Source organism: Schistocerca nitens, chromosome 4, assembly GCF_023898315.1.
Source record: "Schistocerca nitens isolate TAMUIC-IGC-003100 chromosome 4, iqSchNite1.1, whole genome shotgun sequence".
Lineage (NCBI taxonomy): Eukaryota > Metazoa > Arthropoda > Insecta > Orthoptera > Acrididae > Schistocerca > Schistocerca nitens.
In genome coordinates, this window is record NC_064617.1 from 987345876 (window position 1) to 987369062 (window position 23187).

At 43.8% G+C, this 23187-nt stretch overlaps 1 protein-coding gene across 1 annotated transcript in view; it reads right to left on the reverse strand.

Moving 5' to 3' along the window:
* LOC126253700 (WD repeat-containing protein 91) overlaps positions 1–23187 on the reverse strand; it is a 231609-nt gene that overhangs the window by 172253 nt on the left and 36169 nt on the right. The window contains exon 2 of the mRNA XM_049955227.1: positions 15507–15630. Within this exon, the coding sequence (XP_049811184.1) occupies positions 15507–15630 (124 nt within the window). The remainder of the gene's footprint in view (positions 1–15506; positions 15631–23187) is intronic.

The window sequence follows — 23187 nt, forward strand, 5'->3', positions numbered from 1 at the left end:
GGTCTGCTGCTCCACTTTCAATCGTGCATATTTATGTGGCCACTTTCAAGGTCGTGAAAGCACTGTCTACCTTTCATTCCCTCGAACTAGATACAACTCTTGATGGATTTGAGCAGATGTTACTTAGTTAGTAGACTAACTCTGTATAGGTCCACAGATGATATTCATGACAAATGTTATGATATGGATCACATGAACAAACACAGATTACACACTGAATACATCTTTATATAATCACATTGTGGCTATTTACAGTATTTTTCTGAGTAAATAATTATATCTATTGAAGAAATTTCATAAATGAATATATGAATTGAGAACTGCAGTTAATATTATCAGGTGCTGAAATATATACTTGCAAGATGTATATGTGTGAAGCCCACACAAAATTCTAATTGCTTTCCCTGACTGTATTTAATAACAAATTAAAATCATTCCTACTTGATCATTGTTTCTACAGTGCAAGCGACTTTCTGCTCCACATGGGTGGAAAGAAACATGAAACAAATTGCAGGAAAGAATTTTGTAAAGAGTAAAACATTAATGCAAGTATGTGTAAAAATTTTGCATCTATATCATCTGCTACTAAGCAAATTAAGTGCAGAAAGAACATCCAACCAGGTACTGTTGTGTATATGTGTTAGAGGAATACAGCATTAAAATACAAATGTGTAACTGAGTATGTAATTTGTGTGTTCATAACATCTCAGAAAATATGTATGTAAGCTCATGTTTTTGTAAACTTTTGGCATATTACTTCATGCCAGCAAATTATCATAATGTCCAACATCAAATGTATGTATGTGCATCACCATGTGCATGCCATGTACAGTATTGATTCAGAGGACAATAAATAAATAATGCATGCTTTTTGTCTAAGTGAGGAGATAGCACAGAATATAATCCTGTAGCACCCCAGTGAATGAAAATGTTTTCTTACTAGCACCTATATTCCCAAAGATGGCAATTATTCTTACGGCAAAAGTAGCTGAACCTAAAAGTTTTAGCAGGTCTGCTATATGGTTTCTCTTCTTTCAGTTTTCATCAATATGCACATCTAAGAGCATAGAATTTGCTACTATGTTTATTATTTCTTGTTGGTACACTAGGTTAATAGGAAGTGAAATCAAACACTGGAAAATCTGGCATGGAATAATAATAATGAAGACACAGAAAACCTCACATGTTTATGGCCACTGTCAATGAGAAAATATATATATCTAAAAACAAAGATGATGTGACTTACCAAATGAAAGTGCTGGCAGGTCGACAGACACACAAACAAACACAAACATACACACAAAATTCAAGCTTTCGCAACAAACTGTTACCTCATCAGGAAAGAGGGGAAGGAAAGGGAAAGACGAAAGGATGTGGGTTTTAAGGGAGAGGGTAAGGAGTCATTCCAATCCCGGGAGCGGAAAGACTTACCTTAGGGGGAAAAAAGGACGGGCACACATCCGCACACACACACACATCCATCCACACATATACAGACACAAGCAGACATATTTAAAGACAAAGAGTTTGGGCAGAGATGTCAGTCGAGGCAGAAGTGCAGAGGCAAAGATGTTGTTGAGTGACAGGTGAGGTGTGAGTGGCGGCAACTTGAAATTAGCGGAGATTGAGGCCTGGTGGGTAACAGGAAGAGAGGATATATTGAAGAGCAAGTTCCCATCTCCGGAGTTCGGATAGGTTGGTGTTAGTGGGAAGTATCCAGATAACCCGGACGGTGTAATACTGTGCCAAGATGTGCTGGCTGTGCACCAAGGCATGTTTAGCCACAGGGTGATCCTCATTACCAACAAACACTGTCTGCCTGTGTCCATTCATGCAAATGGACAGTTTGTTGCTGGTCATTCCCACATAGAATGCGTCACAGTGTAGGCAGGTCAGTTGGTAGATCACGTTGGTGCTTTCACACGTGGCTCTGCCTTTGATCGTGTACACCTTCCGGGTTACAGGACTGGAGTAGGTGGTGGTGGGAGGGTGCATGGGACAGGTTTTACACTGGGGGCGGTTACAAGGGTAGGAGCCAGAGGGTAGGGAAGGTGGTTTGGGGATTTCATAGGGGTGAACTAAGAGGTTACGGAGGTTAGGTGGACGGCGGAAAGACACTCTTGGTGGAGTGGGGAGGATTTCATGAAGGATGGATCTCATTTCAGGGCAGGATTTGAGGAAGTCGTATCCCTGCTGGAGAGCCACATTCAGAATCTGATCCCGTCCCAGAAAGTATCCTGTCACAAGTGGGGCACTTTTGTGGTTCTTCTGTGGGAGGTTCTGGGTTTGAGAGGATGAGGAAGTGGCTCTGGTTATTTGCTTCTGTACCAGGTCGGGAGGGTAGTTACGGGATACAAAAGCTGTTGTCAGGTTGTTGGTGTAATGGTTCAGGGATTCAGGACTGGAGCAGATTCGTTTGCCACGAAGACCTAGGCTGTAGGGAAGGGACCGTTTGATGTGGAATGGGTGGCAGCTGTCGTAATGGAGGTACTGTTGCTTGTTGGTGGGTTTGATGTGGACGGACGTGTGAAGATGGCCATTGGACAGGTGGAGGTCAACATCAAGGAAAGTGGCATGGGATTTGGAGTAGGACCAGGTGAATCTGATGGAACCAAAGGAGTTGAGGTTGGAGAGGAAATTCTGGAGTTCTTCTTCACTGTGAGTCCAGATCATGAAGATGTCATCAATAAATCTGTACCAAACTTTGGGTTGGCAGGCCTGGGTAACCAAGAAGGCTTCCTCTAAGCGACCCATGAATAGGTTGGCGTACGAGGGGGCCATCCTGGTACCCGTGGCTGTTCCCTTTAATTGTTGGTATGTCTGGCCTTCAAAAGTGAAGAAGTTGTGGGTCAGGATGAAGCTGGCTAAGGTAATGAGGAAAGAGGTTTTAGGTAGGGTGGCAGGTGATTGGCGTGAAAGGAAGTGCTCCATCGCAGCGAGGCCCTGGACGTGCGGGATATTTGTGTATAAGGAAGTGGCATCAATGGTTACAAGGATGGTTTCTGGGGGTAACGGATTGGGTAAGGATTCCAGGCGTTCGAGAAAGTGGTTGGTGTCTTTGATGAAGGATGGGAGACTGCATGTAATGGGTTGAAGGTGTTGATCTACGTAGGCAGAGATATGTTCTGTGGGGGCTTGGTAACCAGCTACAATGGGGCGGCTGGGATGATTGGGTTTGTGAATTTTAGGAAGAAGGTAGAAGGTAGGGGTGCGGGGTGTCGGTGGGGTCAGGAGATTGATGGAGTCAGGTGAAAGGTTTTGTAGGGGGCCTAAGGTTCTGAGGATTCCTTGAAGCTTCGCCTGGACATCATAAATGGGATTACCTTGGCAAACTTTGTATGTGGTGTTGTCTGAAAGCTGACGCAGTCCCTCAGCCACATACTCCTGACGATCAAGTACCACGGTCGTGGAACCCTTGTCCGCCGGAAGAATGACGATGGACCGGTCAGCCTTCAGATCACGGATAGCCTGGGCTTCAGCAGTGGTGATGTTGGGAGTAGGATTAAGGTTTTTGAAGAAGGATTGGGAGGCAAGGCTGGAAGTCAGAAATTCCTGGAAGGTTTGGAGAGGGTGATTTTGAGGAAGAGGAGGTGGGTCCCGCTGTGACGGAGGACGGAACTGTTCCAGGCAGGGTTCAATTTGGATAGTGTCTTGGGGAGTTGGATCATTAGGGGTAGGATTAGGATCATTTTTCTTCGTGGCAAAGTGATACTTCCAGCAGAGAGTACGAGTGTAGGACAGTAAATCTTTGACGAGGGCTGTTTGGTTGAATCTGGGAGTGGGGCTGAAGGTGAGGCCTTTGGATAGGACAGAGGTTTCGGATTGGGAGAGAGGTTTGGAGGAAAGGTTAACTACTGAATTAGGGTGTTGTGGTACCAGATTGTGTTGATTGGAATTTTGAGGTTTTGGAGGGAGTGGAGCTGGAAGTGGGAGATTGAGTAGATAGGAGAGACTGGGTTTGTGTGCAATGAGAGGTGGTTGAGGTTTGCTGGAAAGGTTGTGAAGGGTGAGTGAGTTGCCTTTCCGGAGGTGGGAAACCAGGAGATTGGATAGTTTTTTGAGGTGAAGGGTGGCATGGTGTGTGTGTGTGTGTGTGTGTGTGTGTGTGTGTGTGTGTGTGTGTGAGAGAGAGAGAGAGAGAGAGAGAGAGAGAGAGAGACAGAGAGAGAGAGAGAGAGAGAGAGAGAGAGAGAGAGAGAGAGAGAGACGGGGGGAGGGGGAGGGGGAGGGGGAGGGAGAGGGAGAGAGCGAGAGAGAGAGGGAGAGAGGGAGAGAGTCAAGTTTTCATTCTTTTTTGTGTGTCTCCTGACAACTCATTTCAGCTATTCAGGAAGTTTATACTTCACTTCTAACTATTGACAATTTGCCAGAACTTTCCTTACCACACTAATAAGAAATGAGATACTTTTGACAGTACAAAAGTAAATGAGCTGTGTTTTGTCACAATTTAAAGCTAGCAAATTTGTGCAAACCAAGTCAGTAAGTTTCACAAAAATATAATTTACTATTTTCTCTGTTTACGGTTGGTTGTTTGGCTTCACAACAATGCTTTCATCTTCAACAGACAGGATCCTTTTCTACAGAATAATCAAAATGCAGCACGATTTCCACAATTGGTGGAACCAACCATTTTTGAAGCCACTGTCGTCTGCTTTCACCCACAGTCAAATGAGTATTGTATCAAAACAATGTAATCTGTAGCAGCACAAAAAAATGATAAGATGGTACAGCATTCATGTAATTTTATTCACAGCTGTCAACATTTACACTCTAAATGGGGCACGGGATTGATGCACCACAAAACAATTAATCGAATGGGATGGAAATCAGCAGATGCAATGGACATGTATAGACAAACAAATTACAATTTCAGAAAACTTGGAAGTTTTTTTTTTTCTTTTTTTCAAGAAAAAGAGTTTCACAAATTGAGCAAGTCAATAACACATTACTCCACCTCTGGCCCTTATGCAAGCAGTTACTTGTCCAGGCATTTTGATTCACAGAGTTGTCGGACTTCCTCCCGAGTGATACTGTAGCACAGTCTGTCCAACTGACACACCAGATCGTCAGAATCCCTCGGTGGCTGGAGGGCGCTGCCTATAATCCTCCTAAAGTTCTCAACTGGGGAGGGATCTGGCGGCCTAGCTGGCCGAGGCAGGGTTTAGCAAGCACAAAGACAAGTATCAGAAACTCTCGCTGCGTGTGAGCGGGCTTTGTCTTGTTGAAACGGAAGCCAAGGATGGCTTGCCATGAAAGGCAACAAAACAGGGCATAAAATATCACTGATGTACTGCTATGCTGTAAGTGTGCTGTGGATAACAATCAAAGGAGTTCTGTTATGAAAAGAAATTGTACCCCACACCACAACTCTTGGTAATCAGGCTGTAATGCAGGTGAAAGATTGGTATCCCCCTGCTGTCCTGGGCACCTCCAGACAAACCTTCAGCCTAGAACCTCAATGACTGGAGTAGAACTATCTCCAATGACGTGCCCCGCTTCAAACTCAGCGCCGATGACCAGCAAAGACGTGTCCGGAGGCACGCCAGACAGTAGTGGGATACGAACTTGGCTGTTGCTCGTCGTATGGCCCGACACCCGGGAGTGATGGTCTGGGGTGCCATTTCATTTTATAGAAGGACCTCTTCGGTTGTCATTTGTGGCGCCCTTGAAGCACCGACGATATTCTATCCCCCATTTTGTTGCCTTTCATTGCAAGCCATCCTGGGCTTACATTTCACCAAGATAATGTGCACCTGCACACAGTGAGAGTTTCTACTGCATCAGTGACAGAAGTTCTGGCCTCAGATTTCTCACAGAAACTGGTTCTGACCTCAGCATCCTGCCACAGTCTTCACTGCATCACTGTAGGCCACCGACTACCTTCTGTCTGACAGCTGCCAATAATTCGACTATTGCGACCCACGGAATCTGGTGAACGGAGCTGAACTTAGGTCTACACTGTCTGTCCAAATGGAATTTCACTGTTGCAGACGCACAGAAGCGATCGTCGGTGCGGATCTCCCGGCACATTACTACCTCTTGTCAGACTTGACAGACACACAGCTGTTGGACAGCGTCACAGGTTTAACTGGAGTGCAACCGTCCACAGTGAAAAGCTTGTACAGACATCTGAGGGTGAACACACTTTGCTGTTAAAGCAGTTTCTGAATTTGGCCAGATCACCCAGTATATCTAAACAAATTCAACACAATGCAGTGCATCACATCAAGATGATGGATGGATGGACCATCAGAGTCATGCTGAACTAGACATTTAGCACTGGACCTTGCAATCATGAAAACTGAATTTGACCTCATGCTGCAAGAGTGCAATCAGACCATCAAACAGTCCGTGGTTCTTCGCCTTACACCTGGTGAAAAAAAAAGTGGAGCCTAGAACCTACGTGGAGATTATTGTGCGCTGAACGTGAGAACAGTGCTGGACCGATATCTTCTGTCATCACTCAGTGACTACAACTATATATTACACTGTGCACCAATATTCAGCATCTTAAGACTGTGCTAAAGCTTACACTCAGATAAAGAGGACATTATGAAGACCTCTATTATAACACTGCTCAACCTGTTTGAGAGTAGGTATATGACATTCGCATAATGAAATGCAGTGCACTTGTGGCAAAGATTCATCGAGTCTGTTCCTTAAGGCCTCCCATTCTGTTTTGCATACCAGGGCAATGTGCCCATGTTCTCTGAGGAACACCACCAACAACACCTACAAAAGATGTTCAAGCATTTGGAGTATTACAGAGTCGTGCTGAATGTTGCTAAATGTGTTTTCGGACAATATAAAGTGATCTTCTTGGGACACAGAATCTCTGCTGTGGGCTCCCTAGCTCTGACATAGAAGGCTGATGCAATTTTAAAATTACCTAGGCCAACCACAATCAAGGAATTGCGTCGATTCCTTGGTATGTTAAATTTTTATCATTTCCACAAGCCTCATGCACCTGAATTGAAGGAACCACTGACTGCGGTGCTCAGTGGTCACAGTGCAGTGGACTGAGGCTGCATGTTCCACATTTGAGGCTGTGAAACAGAGCATGGCTAATGCAGAGCTTCTAGCCCATCCTACATTCAATGCAACTCTTGCATTAGTTGTAGATGCAAGTTACACAGCTATTGACAGAACTCTACAGTAGTGGCAGATGGTTCATGGCAACCACTGGCATACTCTTCCCGAAAACCGTCACCATTCAGAGAAAGTGGAGCACATACGATCGTGATGTCCTGCTAAGTACATGATACACTGAAATACTTCCATCCTGAAGTTGAAGCCCAAGTGTTCATGGTATTCAAGGACCACAGACCATTGACTTTTGCATTCAGATGTAACAGTGCTAACTGCTCTCCTCGTCAGTTCAACCATCTAGAGTCCACAGCTCAGTTCACTTTTGACATCAAACACATTTCAGGTATCGATAACGTTCTGGCCGACCTTCTTTCATGCGTCGGCAGTGTGACAAGTCCTATCGACTTTTCCGCACTGGCCTGAGCAAAAGAAGAAGACAGAAACTCCGAACATACATTGAAGACAACACATCAGCATTACAACTCCAGCTCATCGATGCTCTGGGATATGTCAAGCTCTACTGCAGGGTCTCTCATGTGTGACCTTGCCCGTTTCTTCCACTGGTGTTCAGAAGACAAGCTTTCGAAAGAATTCATAACTGTGCCACCCATGAGTACATCCCACTTTACGGCTCATCCCTGATGTTTTGTGTGGCCAGGCACGGAAAAGGGCTGTTGAGAATGGACAATGACATGTTTGCAGTGTCAAAGTTGTAAAGTGTCTCGCCATGTAGATGCTCCCGTCAGAGACTTTCCAGGTACAACTGTATGTTTTGCCCATGTATATCTTGATGTTGTGGGGCCAATTCCTCCATTAAAAAATCAATGCTACCTTTTCACGATGATTGATCATTTTACCTGCTGCCTAGAGGCAGAGTGAAATGATAATATCACCAACATGAGCCTCTACCTTTGCATCAGTATGGTTAGTCGGCTCTGGGTGCCATCAGCATATCAGTACCAACCGTTCGTTGACGGCATTCTGAGTTAAACCTGTGCGTGCAGCTTGCCATCTTTTGTGGGTATGTTCTTCACAGCACCACCAGTTATCAGTGCAGTAGCAGTGGTTGAACACTGGCATCATTCCTTGAAGGCGGTCCTGATTTGCGATGAAAACACATTGATTTCAGCTCTTCCAATAGTTCAACTTGGCCTACGAACAACTTATAAACCCAAAATCAATTTTTTGTCTGTGGAGTTGGTCTACAGTAAGACAGTGCATCTGCCTGACAAATTTATTGATGCTGATACACTGCAAAGTTCCTCATAAGACCAGTCACACTTCTTATTTTGTCTGCGGAACCACACCGCACAGATCCATCCTCCAAAGGCTTCACAGCATAGCATGCTATTTTGTTACATGCATTAAGACCTGGAACACTGCTCGTATGCCACGTTCCGTACCGACAAGAGTAAAACCAGCCTTACAATCTCTGTACACTGGCCTGTACCACGTGTTACAAAGAAGTATGTAGACAATGGACATATGGGTGAACGGCAGGTCAATAACCATTTTTTTGAAGAGAGTAAAGCCTGCACATATTTTTCAAGAGGCATCACCGTCCACAACCCGACAGAGACATCAGAACCTGCCTGAGCAAGGCACCAAGCCACAAGCACCACTACCACAGCAGCCGCCCGCAGAACATCCACCGGTTTAGATGACCCACTCCGGATGCCATGTTCCACTCCGGATGCCATGTCCACTTCCCGACCCATTTCCTTGACATCAACACTCCGCTTCTGCTATAGGAGCTGATACAGCGTCTGACATGACCGCTGTTGTGCGCTAGTGTGGAGAAGTGAAGCGTTCACATAGCGTGTGTATGTGCAGTGTTGCAGCTGTCAAGTAGTTCCACGCCCGCCACCAGAGGCACTGTGTTTCGCATGAAACAAGTGAATTGTGGCTATCAAAGAGTTCTGCACCCAGCCACCAGAGTCACTGCTTTCTTACTTTTCACATGTGATTGTGAATTCTCCATGCATGATGTTTATTCCTGTGGTTTTACGTCCCATGTTTTTTTTATGTTTTATGTTCTGTACTGTTGCTCTAGGTTACAATTAATTACCCCCTGCTCTGATTGAATAAAGAGTTTCCTATCATGCGTAATCCTTTGGTGTCAAGTTAATCAGTATTATTAAGTCGATCGGTTCTAATTACATTGGTCCCGATGAGTTGGGTCTGTAACCAGTCAATGTGTCAAGATGTATTACATTGAAGACTGAAGTATCTGGCAGTAACACCCATTTATAAAGGTAGAGGTAATCAAGAGACCTCAGTTATAGACCTGTCTCCCTCCCTTTCTGTGCTCTCAAAATTCTGAGAAGGTAACTTCAACAGATTATTGATCTACCTTCCACAGGATAACCTTTTGACAACAGCTCCTTGTGATTTCCATAAAGTTTGTCTAATCAGAAAGCTACACATGATCTAACAAATGCATTTATAACAGAGATGAACAAGAAAAGTTTTCATGTTGGCTTTTCCTGTGATGTTGCCAAGGCCTTTGATTCTATGTATCATAAATTGTACAAGAGAAACTAAAATGGTATGGAGTTTAAGGCATTCCCTTCCCATGAACAGTCATTTTTTACCAACCAACAAATAATAACACTGGATTAAACTACATGGGTACACGCTAAACATGGAGTTCTGCAAATTTTGTTACTTGGTCCATTCCTATTCTTTATTTACAGAAATGAATCACCTGGAACCTCAGAGGGTAGTTAAAAAATTGTAATGTAAGCAGATGATGTAAACAAACTAATAAAGGGTCCAAATAAATCCATACCAAGCACACCCAGAAGAATAATGAAAGAGGCTTACAACTTAATCGTTACCTTTACAGAGTGATCTTTATTTACTTATTTGTTTATTTCACATGGAAGGAGTATTGTAACATCCCCTAATCAAATTACAATTGTAATCAAATTACAATTGAAGTCAATTTGAGGAGGTAAGTAAGTTGGTGTTAAGAACAGAAAATATTCAAGATTATGTTTTCCAGCAGATAATTTTGGCACCGTAGAGACTGGCAGTATGGAGGAAGTTACAGTTACTTTGATGACATCCACATTCATGACTGAACATACAATGAATAGCAGGCTGCATCAGTCTGACTGACTGTATGATAGTAATTGTACCATCACAGATCAAAATCACACGTTTTATTTTTATTAACACTTTTTCAGTACCAGAGATATGATACTGAGCTACTGTAGCTATGATATTAAATTAAATGAATTAATGTAATTAAAAACCTACAGTGACCAGGAAAAAGACATCATGAGACAACTGTTAGGAAGGATTATTTCACGAGGGGATTTTGAAAAAGCCATGCAAAAATAAAAACTACTCAAGTGTTTGGGGTAAACCTTTTTTTTATTTTTGACACAGTCTCTTTTTCGACTTATACACTTCGTCCAATGCTGTTTTAATTTGTTGATCCCTTCTGAATAATAGGAATTGTCCAAGTCTGATAAATAGCTATTAGTTGATGCAATCACCTCCTCATCTGAATAAAATCTTTGTCCTGCCAGCCATTTCTTCAAATTGGGGAACAAATAGTAGTCCGCGGGAGCCAAGTCTACAGAATGGGGGGGATGTGAAACAAGTTGGAATCCTATTTCCATTAATTTTGCGACCACAACTGCTGAGGTGTGTGCTGGTGCATTGTCGTGATGGAAAAGGACTTTTTCGCGGTCCAATCGTTGGCGTTTTTCTTGCAGCTTGGTTTTCGAATGGTCCAGCAACAATTAATAATATGCAGCTGTAATAGTTTTACCCTTTTCCAGATCGTCAATGACCATTATCCCTTGCAAATACCAAAAGGCAGTCGCCATAACCTTTCCGGCCGAAGGAATGGTCTTCACCTTTTTTGGTGCAGATTCTTCCTCGGTATCCCATTGTTTAGATTGTTGTTTGGTCTCACCTTTTTTGGTGCAGATTCCCCCTTGGTATCCCACTGTTTAGATTGTTGTTTGGTCTCAAGAGTATAGTAACGTATCCATGTTTCATCCACAGTGACAAAACAATGCTTTAAGTGCAGCAGATTCTTCCTGAACAGCTGCAAACCATCCTTGCAACACTTCACACGATTCAATTTTTGGTCAAGCATGAGCAACTGCAAAACCCATCTCGCGGATAGCTTTTTCAAGCCCAAATGCTTATGCACAGGGTGTCCAGAACATTCAGGATCACTTGTGCTCATATGGCCACTCCGAAAATTTTGAAACCACTAATAAACTGTTCTAATCGAAGAGGCAGAGTTACTGTAATGTTTATCAAGCTTCTCTTTAGTCTCCCAAGGCATTTTGCCTTTCATAAAGTAATGTTTAATCACCACACGAAATTGTTTTTCGTCCATTTTTTGACAATCACTCGACTTCCTTGATTCACACGAATACCAAACACAAAGAAATAGACCAATGTGACTGAAACTTGGTGTGCATTCTTTACAAAGATGCTACTAACTAAACATGATCTCGATACACGCCGATGGTACCATCTCTTGGACTTTGCATGGACTTTTCAAACGCCCATCGTATCTCATAAACTGAGGTAAGAATGTAAAGTAATTTACAAGTAATTTTTGTAATTATCAGTGTGAGCAGATTAGCAACAGTTGTAAATTCTTTTTAGTATACTTTGAAGTAGATGCATGCAGTAGCTGCTTCTGCTCTTAATGTATAACTTGACTCCTTTCATATACTTGAGAGCTCTCCTTCATGATGGAATTTGAAAAACATGATGTATGCTTGTATGAACTTATGTATGGTATTTATAACAAGACAGCAAAGTGACACAGCCAGTATAACTGCATAAAACATGTTTTCTACAGCTTTACATGGTCAAGTGTGGATCATGCAAGCTAATTATACAAGTTTTATTTGTAAAAGTACACAAAATGTAAATTGTTGTCTACGCTGCTTATGATATGTTACCTATTGTAATTAAATCTGGAGAAGATTGTATAGAGATCAAAAAAGGTAATCTCAATTATAATTTGTGATCACGACAAAACTTGCATATATATGGAGTGACAGGAGGAATGGTCAGTATTCAGGAAATTGACAGGAATGATCATTCAAAGCAAAAAAGTTAGTAAACATGGGCTCTAAAATGCATGCCTTAAGAGCTATGAGCACTTCATCTTCAATACTGTGAAACAAATCTCTGGAAAATTCTTACTCGTTTTGCTCCATGCTACCTCCTCCCAAAACATGGAAAGCAATGAGCTCGCAGTAGAAGAGATTTGTTTCACAGTATCACAACTGAAGAAGTGCTCACAGCTCTTAATATAAGCACTTTAGTGTCAACATTTCCTACTTTCTTTTCTTTTTTATGATTCTTCATGTCATATCCCTGAATATTGACCATTCCTCTTGAAACAGACTGTATTACTGACTGACACTGGAACACTATCAAGATATAATGAGTACATACTATGTATAAAACATTCTTGGACTTCTTGCCACATCAGTCCAACGTAACACCTCAAGTTTTCGACAATTTCTACCATCGCCTTTGTCAGGAACAATTGACTTGTCAACATTACTGCTATGGTGGCCTTATATAACCCAAGGGCAGCTTCTAATTGGTCGGTAGTTATGTCATGCTGTCGCATGTGGTGTCAACATCTGTGCTGGTGACACCACCACTCCCACCGTGGCATAAACATTGCGACAAAAATCTATGGTTCTTCTCTGCACTGAAAGCTTGCTTCCATGCATCGCTAAGATATTATCTGCCATCATGCTGATGGATTTCTCACACATTCTTATTTCTACAGCCTCTTTAATTATAGAGCTCCATTATGTGGGAGACTAGGACAAAACTTTTCTTTCATCAAACTATGTTAGTTTGTGAGGCTGTGCTGAGTGACTGCAGATTTCTGCAGTTCTTGATTTTTAATGTGTCGTTGATGTTCTGCAGAGTGGTCAGAAACAGAATGGATGGAAAGACCACTATAATTGTTCCTGCACTCCTGTGGGATGTTGTAAATCCCAGGAATCCTGAGGCGAGACTGTCCTTAACAGTGCATAGCATCAGCTCGTCTTCCCAGGACTCTGCCTACTTTGTTTGATATAGTGCTGCAGAAGAGTAGGAATGCAGTCAGTGGCTCATCACTTGAATGTCCGACATTTTCATGCTTTCTTTTCTTGGATAATGCTGACTTTATATCATGTGACCCATAGCCATTCTTTCAGAACACATACTTCAGATGACTGATTTCAGAATCCAAGTGGTCTTCGTTAGAGATGGTTTTTGCTCTGTCTATTAGTGTATTTAAAGCTGCTCTCTTCAGCACGGGATGATGAAAACTCTGGGCACTAAAATATAAATCAGTGTGCATCATCTTGTGGTACACTGAGTGGCCAAGATATCCATCGAACTTCCACTGTACCAGAACATCTAAAAATGACAGCCTTCTCTCCTTCAATGATTCAATGGCAAATTGGATGTTTGGTTGCATCCTGTTCATATGTTCCTAGAAGTGCTCAAGAGGTTCTACACCACGTGTGCAGACCATAAATGCATCGTCAACATAATGATAAAATGAAGATGGATGAAGAGGAGCCAAATTTAAACCACGTTCCTCAAAAAGTTCTGTAAAAAGGTTGGCCACTGATGGAGACAATGGAAAAACCATAGGCATTTCATCCATCATTTCACAAAATGTACCACTGTACAAGAAATAGATGGTCATAATAACATTTTGGAACAACTTTTATCATTTCAGGAGGAAAATGCTCTGCCAACATTTTCAGCGTGCCTTCACAGGAACCTTTGCAAATAGTCAGACCACATCCAGACTGCCTAAAATATCATTTGGGCCAACTATAATCTGTTTCATTTTCTCAAACATCTGAGAGTTTTTGATGTGATGTTCACAGCAGCCAACTATCAGCATCATCAACTTCATTAAATATTTATACAGCCTGTAGATAGGAGAACCAATGGTGCTAACAACTGGCCTCAATGGAATACCTTCACTGTGGACTGTAGATAATCTGTAAAGCCTAGGAGGTCTAGGAGTTCGTGGCCGAAGATTTTTGATAATATCCTCTGGTAGATCAGAATTCTTCAGGAGCTCCACTGCTTTTCTTCTGTATGAAACAGTTGAGTCCCATTTTAGACATTTGTATATATTGTCTTCCAACGATGATGGCACTGTGCTGTGATATTCAGTGGTTTTCAGCTAAGCTGCCCAAATCTAACATCAGCAGCCCAGAGAGAAAGGGGCTCAATGCAGTGTGGAAAGATGAAGATCTTGTAGTGCTTCCTGCTGATAAGGGAAATGCTACAGTTGCTCTTAATACCACTGAATGTCAACAGCAAAGTGTCATGGTTGTTGGAAGATAGCATGCACAGATGTCTAAAACGAGAACCAGCCCTGTCTTACAGCAGAAAAAAGTGGATCTCCTGACGAATTCTGGCCTACCAAAGGATGTCAACAAAAACCTTAGAACACAAGCCCCAGACCTCCTAGGCTGTGCAGATTACCAAAAGGCCACAACATAGGTATTCCATTGAGGCCAATTGCTAGGCTCCCACACACTGGAGCTCTATAATTAAAGAGGCTGTAGAAATAAGAATGTGTGAGAAAACCATCAACATCATGGCAGATATAATCTCAGCACTGCATGGAAGCGAGCTCTCGATGCAGAGATGAACCACAGATTTGTGTCGCAATGTTTATGCTGCGGCGGGAGTGGTGGTGCCACCAGCACAGATGTTGACACCACCTGTGACAGTATGAAGTAACTACCAACCAATTAGAAGCTGCCTTTGGGCTATGTAAGGCCACCACAACAGCAATGTTGGCAGTCATTTGCTCCTAACAAAGACGATGGTGGAAATCATCGAATGCTTGAGGTTTCACCCTGAACTGATGCGGCAAGAAGTCTGAGAATGCTTTATACAACAGTGCCATTATGAAAGACTTTGTTCTTAAGTAGATATTATTGTGAACGCTACTGGATTCCAAATCCATGAGAACAGTGATGCACAAGCAGTAAATTTGTATAGTTTGCCATGAAATATACTTTACCTCACAGAAATTTGCACACAAAACAGCAATTATTAAAATAAAATTGTCAGGCAAAATGATAAAAGTTCATCTTTGGCATGCAACCAAAAACAATAAGGTTACCACGTATTACCATTGTAAACAATGTCCATCTTTTAAAAAATATGCTCCTCAGTTTTCTGTCTGCTTGCCACTCTGACCTCCTACACATCATACGTTACAGTATTTGGTTAGCTACTAATAGTTAATATTGCTACTCATTTAAGTTCTCAGCATGTACTTAGATTTCTATTTCAATGTGGCTGCAGTTTTAAAACCACATGAGTGAAACATCTTCAGTGGACAGTAAACAGTACATGAATTTGAAAATAAAAAATGTGTTTACCTGGCGAAAAATGATGTTCCAGTTTGGAAAACATTTTCTGATCGAGGTGCTGCCATAATTCGCGTAAGGCGAGAAGGTCATAGGCAGATATGTACTGTGCCAGTTGTTCAACAATTCTGTCAACCTGCAAAAATTTATTGCGTAATTTTATTATATGTCTTTGAAATCCTGATAGTGAAAAATTTTAGATAACAAATATTTGTCCTTTTGTCTCCTACATAATATTTCCATTAAAACCCAAGGAAAACCTAACTACAATGATGTTTTTGAACATGATCATTCTTTAAGCAGCAAATTCAGCATTAAATAATGATGAAATTAAACATACCAAAATTAAAGCTGTTAGCACTGGTAATGCATCTTTAACTCTAATGTGGAAAATAACAGAGTGTGACTTACTTTCCTTGTATTACTATTAATCACACGAAGGATTTGATGCAAAAGGCATCACTTCTATTTCATCTAACTTATAATTTTTGTTTGAAATTATAAATAACCCAAGACCAGTTACCTATAATAAGACTATCACTAAATTGCATCCTTCAATTACAGCTCTACAAAGAAAGAGAATAAATCATCAATAGTTCATCAGAGGCATGTACACAACATATCAGTGATGTCAACTATGGAACATGTCACACCATAAATAACTGCCAGCCACTCAAGAAATATATTATTCAACTGATCAGATAGATACACATGACAATGTAGTTATTGAGTACCCTGACACTAACAGTCACAAAATTTAGTATAAAATCAAAATTTAATTTGTGAGAGAAATATGAGATAAATAAAATTCTGCTAGTAAATAATTTCAGTGTCCAGGTGAAGTATATGTGACAGTGTAGTCGTTCAAGTACCCAGATGTTAACAGTCACAAAATTTAGTATAAAATCAGTCACATAAATAAATTAAACATACCATTCTAGCACTCAAGAAAAAGGTTAAAAATGGACAAGTGCACACAAAGATGTTCAAAAACATGTAGAGTTCTAAAAGAAAATATTTTAAAACTTGCCTTTCAGTCATATTAAGAGGTATACTTTTTCCTTCTTCCAAGCACCTTAAGGAGGATGACAGGCAAAATTTATAAATGTTTGACATTTTGTGTGCCATCAGCAAAAATGAAGGACAATCCACCAGTCAAAATGTGGGCTAGTGGTGTTTGTATGCCCAAAGGACCCCATACCAGTGGGCCATCTCACCAGAAAAGAAAACTATGTTGCATGTATGGTTCTCGGGCGAGACGTCGGATGTTATAGTGAAAACTCCAAAACTCCACAGCATTTCGTCAGCGCAAATGGCCGACATCTTCAGGTGCGACGAACACACTGCTAAGGCAGCACCAGGGCCCCCTATTTATGCCAGTTTTAGGCAGGAAGTGCGCATGCGTGGAGGCGCCAAATTCGATGGCCAACAGCGACGATATCAACTGATAGCTGGAAGGACAGTAACGCCACCTACAGGATGAAGAACCAAATACTTCGGCGCACGCGCGGAGGCTGCCGCCGCTGCTCTGCACTGCCATCGGCAGCCCCAGCGACCTCTGTCGGAAGCCGCAAGGGCGGAGGCTGCCGCTGCTCTGCGCTGCCATCGGCCGCCCCAGCGACCTCCGTCGGAAGCCGCAAGCAAAACTGCGCGTCCACGTAGGTGCCTTAATTATCCTCCCGTTATCAACAGAATATTTATGTTGCTGGCGAATTGTCGTCCGTCTTATGACCAATAGTATTCCTCTCTGCTCGAAGTGACTTCAATATGGCCAGTGCAGGATCCCATGCTGAACTAAGCTGAAAGCCCGTGTCTCTGTTTACAAGATTCGTCGAGCTACGTATTTCCACTGCTTCCTTAATAACACTGTCCCAGTACGAACTCATCGATGCGAGAATTTTTGTATGTTGATAATTCATAGAATGTCCTGTACTGAGACAATGCTCGGCCACTGCAGACTTTTCTGGTTGCTCCAGACGAGTGTAGCGTCGGTATTCAGCGCATCTCTCTTCCACAGTGCGACAAGTTTGTCCGATGTACGACATGCCTCAGCTACAAGGAATCTCGTAAACACCGGGTCTTCTTAGGCCAAGGCTGTCCTTAGATGAGCCCAAGAGAGCTCTGAGTTTTGCTGGCGGACGAAAAACACATTTAACTTTATGCCTCTTCAATAGTCTTTCTATTTTTGAAGAGACACCGCCGATGTATGGCAAGATGACCATTCCCCTTTGTTCTTCGCCTTCTTCCACTTCCTCACGTTGGGTAACCCGCTTTGGTTGTAAAGCACGGCAAATCTCCCGTTCGGAATACCCATTTTGTTGGAAAATGGTACGCAGATGGAGTAGCTCATTGGATAAGCTGTCTGAGTCTGATATGGCTCGTGCTCTGTGGACCAACGTTCTCAGTACGCCACTTCGTTGCGAAGGATGGTGATAGCTGGTGGCCTGTAAGTATAAGTCCGTGTTCGTTGGTTTACGGTACACTGCGTGACCTAATGTGCCATCTTCTTTTCTCTGTACCAACACGTCCAGGAATGGAAGTTCGCCGTTTTTCTCCATCTCCATCGTGAACTTGATGTTGGGATGAAGCGAGTTAAAATGCTCAAGATAAACATTCAGCGATGCAATGCCGTGAGGCCAGATAACAAAGGTGTCGTCCACATATCGCCAAAAACACGTAGGTTTCAAATCCGACGTCTGGAGCGCTCTCTCCTCGAAGTCTTCCATGAAAAGATTAGCCACAATGGGTGACAGGGGACTACCCATTGCGACGCCGTCAGTCTGTTCAAAGTAATGTCCATTAAATAAAAAGTATGTCGAGGTGAGCACATGTTGGAATAAGTCTAAAAATTCCCCATCCAGCTTCTCGCTAATGAGCAACAATGATTCCTGCAATGGTACTCGAGTAAAAAGTGAGACTACGTCAAAACTCACGAGTATATCTGATGATGCGAGTCGTAAGTTCTTGAGCCGATGAATAAAGTCTTGTGAGTTACGGATGTGATGCTCACACTTTCCTACTAAAGGGCTCAATTGTGCTGTCAGATGTTTCGCAAGATTATACGTTGGTGCCCCGATATTACTCACAATAGGCCGCAGTGGCACATTATCCTTGTGAATTTTGGGCAATCCGTATAGCCTGGGAGGTACGCGCACCTGTGTACGTAGTCTCTTAGCAACCACATCGGAGATCGTGCTGTTTTTCAGGAGCTCCAAAGTTTTTCGCTGAATTTTTTCTGTGGGGTCCTTATTTAGTGTGCGATATGCAGAGTCGTCCAGAAGCTGGTGCATCTTGCTCAGATACATCGACGTGGAGAGGATAACAGTCGCATTTCCCTTATCCGCCGGCAAAATCACAATATCAGGATCTTCTCGTAGGGATCGAACCACTGACCTCTCTGCAGCTGTCAGATTGTTCCTAGGCACTTGAGCCCGTGTCAGAGCACGGCAAGTCTCCCGCCGGATCTCCTCGGCAGATTCCCTGGGAAGTTTTAGGAAGCCTTGTTCGACGGAGCTAATGATGTCCAGAACAGGTGGTGTCCTCGGAATGGGTGCGAAGTTCAATCCTTTCTCCAGGACCGATACCGCCGCGTCAGGCAAAGGTTTGTCCGCCAGATTGTATACAGTTCGTCTACGAACTTCGTTGTTCTCTTCTTGTGGTAAACGGTCCCTGAAGCGATGAAACTTATCAGTTTGATGTGCTGCGTCTTGTTGTTGTTTCCAGTCTGAGAACGCCCAAGTAGCGCTGTCAACCCACATCCAAGAATCAGCGGACAGTCTTGACGATATCTTCAAATGAAGTGCCAAGAGCTCTCTGGATACGAAGTCCAGTTCTCGTCGAGTATGGTGAATCCTTTCTCTTACCAGTGCGTGGCTTGCTCGATTTTTTATCCTTTTAGCGGCTGCAGAGGTTATGAAGTGCGTCACCTTAGCGAACGTCGGAATAACTCGATGATCTCGGCATCTTAATAAAAACGTAAGGGCACATAGCAGTCTGCTCTTCTTATTCCGTAGTTTATCAAAACTGTTAACTTCTTTTACCATCTCCTCCCCGTACAGGAATCGGATGTGTTGCTTGAGGCTTTCCCGACGGACATGTTGCGTGTATGGTTCTCGGGCGAGACGTCGGATGTTATAGTGAAAACTCCACAATATTTCGTCAGCGCAACTGGCCAACATCTTCAGGTGCGACGAACACACTGCTAAGGCAGCACCAGGGCCCCCTATTTATGCCAGTTTTAGGCAGGAAGTGCGCATGCGTGGAGGCGCCAAATTCGATGGCCAATAGCGACGATATCAACTGATAGCTGGAAGGACAGTAACACCACCTACAGGATGAAGAACCAAATACTTCGGCGCACGCGCGGAGGCTGCCGCCGCTGCTCTGCACTGGCATCGGCAGCCCCAGCAACCTCTGTCGGAAGCCGCAAGGGCGGAGGCTGCCGCTGTGACTCTGCGCTGCCATCGGCCGCCCCAGCCCCTCCGTCGGAAGCCGCAAGCAAAAATGCGCGACCACGTAGGCGTCTTAATTATCCTCCTGTTATCAACAGAATATTTATGTTGCTGGCGAATTGTCGTCCGTCTTATGACCAATAGTATTCCTCTCTGCTCGAAGTGACTTCAATATGGCCAGTGCTGGGTCCCATGCTGAACTAAGCTGAAAGCCCGTGTCTCTGTTTACAAGATTCGTCGAGCTACGTATTTCCACTGCTTCCTTAATAACACTGTCCCAGTACGAACTCATCAATGCGCTAATTTTTGTATGTTGATAATTCATAGAATGTCCTGTACTGAGACAATGCTCGGCCACTGCAGACTTTTCTGGTTGCTCCAGACGAGTGTAGCGTCGGTATTCAGCGCATCTCTCTTCCACAGTGCGACAAGTTTGTCCGATGTACGACATGCCGCAGCTACAAGGAATCTCGTAAACACCGGGTCTTCTAAGGCCAAGGCTGTCCTTAGATTCCTGTACGGGGAGTAGATGGTAAAAGAAGTTAACAGTTTTGATAAACTACGGAATAAGAAGAGCAGACTGCTATGTGCCCTTACGTTTTTATTAAGATGCCGAGCTCATCGAGTTATTCCGACGTTCGCTAAGGTGACGCACTTCATAACCTCTGCAGCCGCTAAAAGGATAAAAAATCGAGCAAGCCACGCACTGGTAAGAGAAAGGATTCACCATACTCGACGAGAACTGGACTTCGTATCCAGAGAGCTCTTGGCACTTCATTTGAAGATATCGTCAAGACTGTCCGCTGATTCTTGGACGTGGGTTGACAGCGCTACTTGGGCGTTCTCAGACTGGAAACAACAACAAGACGCAGCACGTCAAATTGATAAGTTTCATCGCTTCAGGGACTGTTTACCACAAGAAGAGAACAGCGAAGTTCGTAGACGAACTGTATACAATCTGGCGGACAAACCTTTGCCTGACGCGGCGGTATCGGTCCTGGAGAAAGGATTGAACTTCGCACCCATTCCGAGGACACCACCTGTTCTGGACATCATTAGCTCCGTCGAACAAGGCATCCTAAAACTTCCCAGGGAATCTGCCGAGGAGATCCGGCAGGAGACTTGCCGTGCTCTGACACGGGCTCAAGTGCCTAGGAACAATCTGACAGCTGCAGAGAGGTCAGTGGTTCGATCCCTACGAGAAGATCCTGATATTGTGATTTTGCCGGCGGATAAGGGAAATGCGACTGTTATCCTCTCCACGTCGATGTATCTGAGCAAGATGCACCAGCTTCTGGACGACTCTGCATATCGCACACTAAATAAGGACCCCACAGAAAAAATTCAGCGAAAAACTTTGGAGCTCCTGAAAAACAGCACGATCTCCGATGTGGTTGCTAAGAGACTACGTACACAGGTGCGCATACCTCCCAGGCTATACGGATTGCCCAAAATTCACAAGGATAATGTGCCACTGCGGCCTATTGTGAGTAATATCGGGGCACCAACGTATAATCTTGCGAAACATCTGACAGCACAATTGAGCCCTTTAGTAGGAAAGTGTGAGCATCACATCCGTAACTCACAAGACTTTATTCGTCGGCTCAAGAACTTACGACTCGCATCATCAGATATACTCGTGAGTTTTGACGTAGTCTCACTTTTTACTCGAGTACCATTGCAGGAATCATTGTTGCTCATTAGCGAGAAGCTGAGTGGGGAATTTTTAGACTTATTCCAACATGTGCTCACCTCGACATACTTTTTATTTAATGGACAATACTTTGAACAGACTGACGGCGTCGCAATGGGTAGTCCCCTGTCACCCATTGTGGCTAATCTTTTCATGGAAGACTTCGAGGAGAGAGCGCTCCAGACGTCGGATTTGAAACCTACGTGTTTTTGGCGATATGTGGACGACACCTTTGTTATCTGGCCTCACGACATTGCATCGCTGAATGTTTTCCTTGAGCATTTTAACTCGCTTCATCCCAACATCAAGTTCACGATGGAGATGGAGAAAAACGGCGAACTTCCATTCCTGGACGTGTTGGTACAGAGAAAAGAAGATGGCACATTAGGTCACGCAGTGTACCGTAAACCAACGAACACGGACTTATACTTACAGGCCACCAGCTATCACCATCCTTCGCAACGAAGTGGCGTACTGAGAACGTTGGTCCACAGAGCACGAGCCATATCAGACTCAGACAGCTTATCCAATGAGCTACTCCATCTGCGTACCATTTTCCAACAAAATGGGTATTCCGAACGGGAGATTTGCCGTGCTTTACAACCAAAGCGGGTTACCCAACGTGAGGAAGTGGAAGAAGGCGAAGAACAAAGGGGAATGGTCATCTTGCCATACATCGGCGGTGTCTCTTCAAAAATAGAAAGACTATTGAAGAGGCATAAAGTTAAATGTGTTTTTCGTCCGCCAGCAAAACTCAGAGCTCTCTTGGGCTCATCTAAGGACAGCCTTGGCCTAAGAAGACCCGGTGTTTACGAGATTCCTTGTAGCTGAGGCATGTCGTACATCGGACAAACTTGTCGCACTGTGGAAGAGAGATGCGCTGAATACCGACGCTACACTCGTCTGGAGCAACCAGAAAAGTCTGCAGTGGCCGAGCATTGTCTCAGTACAGGACATTCTATGAATTATCAACATACAAAAATTCTCGCATCGATGAGTTCGTACTGGGACAGTGTTATTAAGGAAGCAGTGGAAATACGTAGCTCGACGAATCTTGTAAACAGAGACACGGGCTTTCAGCTTAGTTCAGCATGGGATCCTGCACTGGCCATATTGAAGTCACTTCGAGCAGAGAGGAATACTATTGGTCATAAGACGGACGACAATTCGCCAGCAACATAAATATTCTGTTGATAACGGGAGGATAATTAAGGCACCTACGTGGACGCGCAGTTTTGCTTGCGGCTTCCGACGGAGGTCGCTGGGGCGGCCGATGGCAGCGCAGAGCAGCGGCAGCCTCCGCCCTTGCGGCTTCCGACAGAGGTCGCTGGGGCTGCCGATGGCAGTGCAGAGCAGCGGCGGCAGCCTCCGCGCGTGCGCCGAAGTATTTGGTTCTTCATCCTGTAGGTGGCGTTACTGTCCTTCCAGCTATCAGTTGATATCGTCGCTATTGGCCATCGAATTTGGCGCCCCACGCATGCGCACTTCCTGCCTAAAACTGGCATAAATAGGGGGCCCTGGTGCTGCCTTAGCAGTGTGTTCGTCGCAC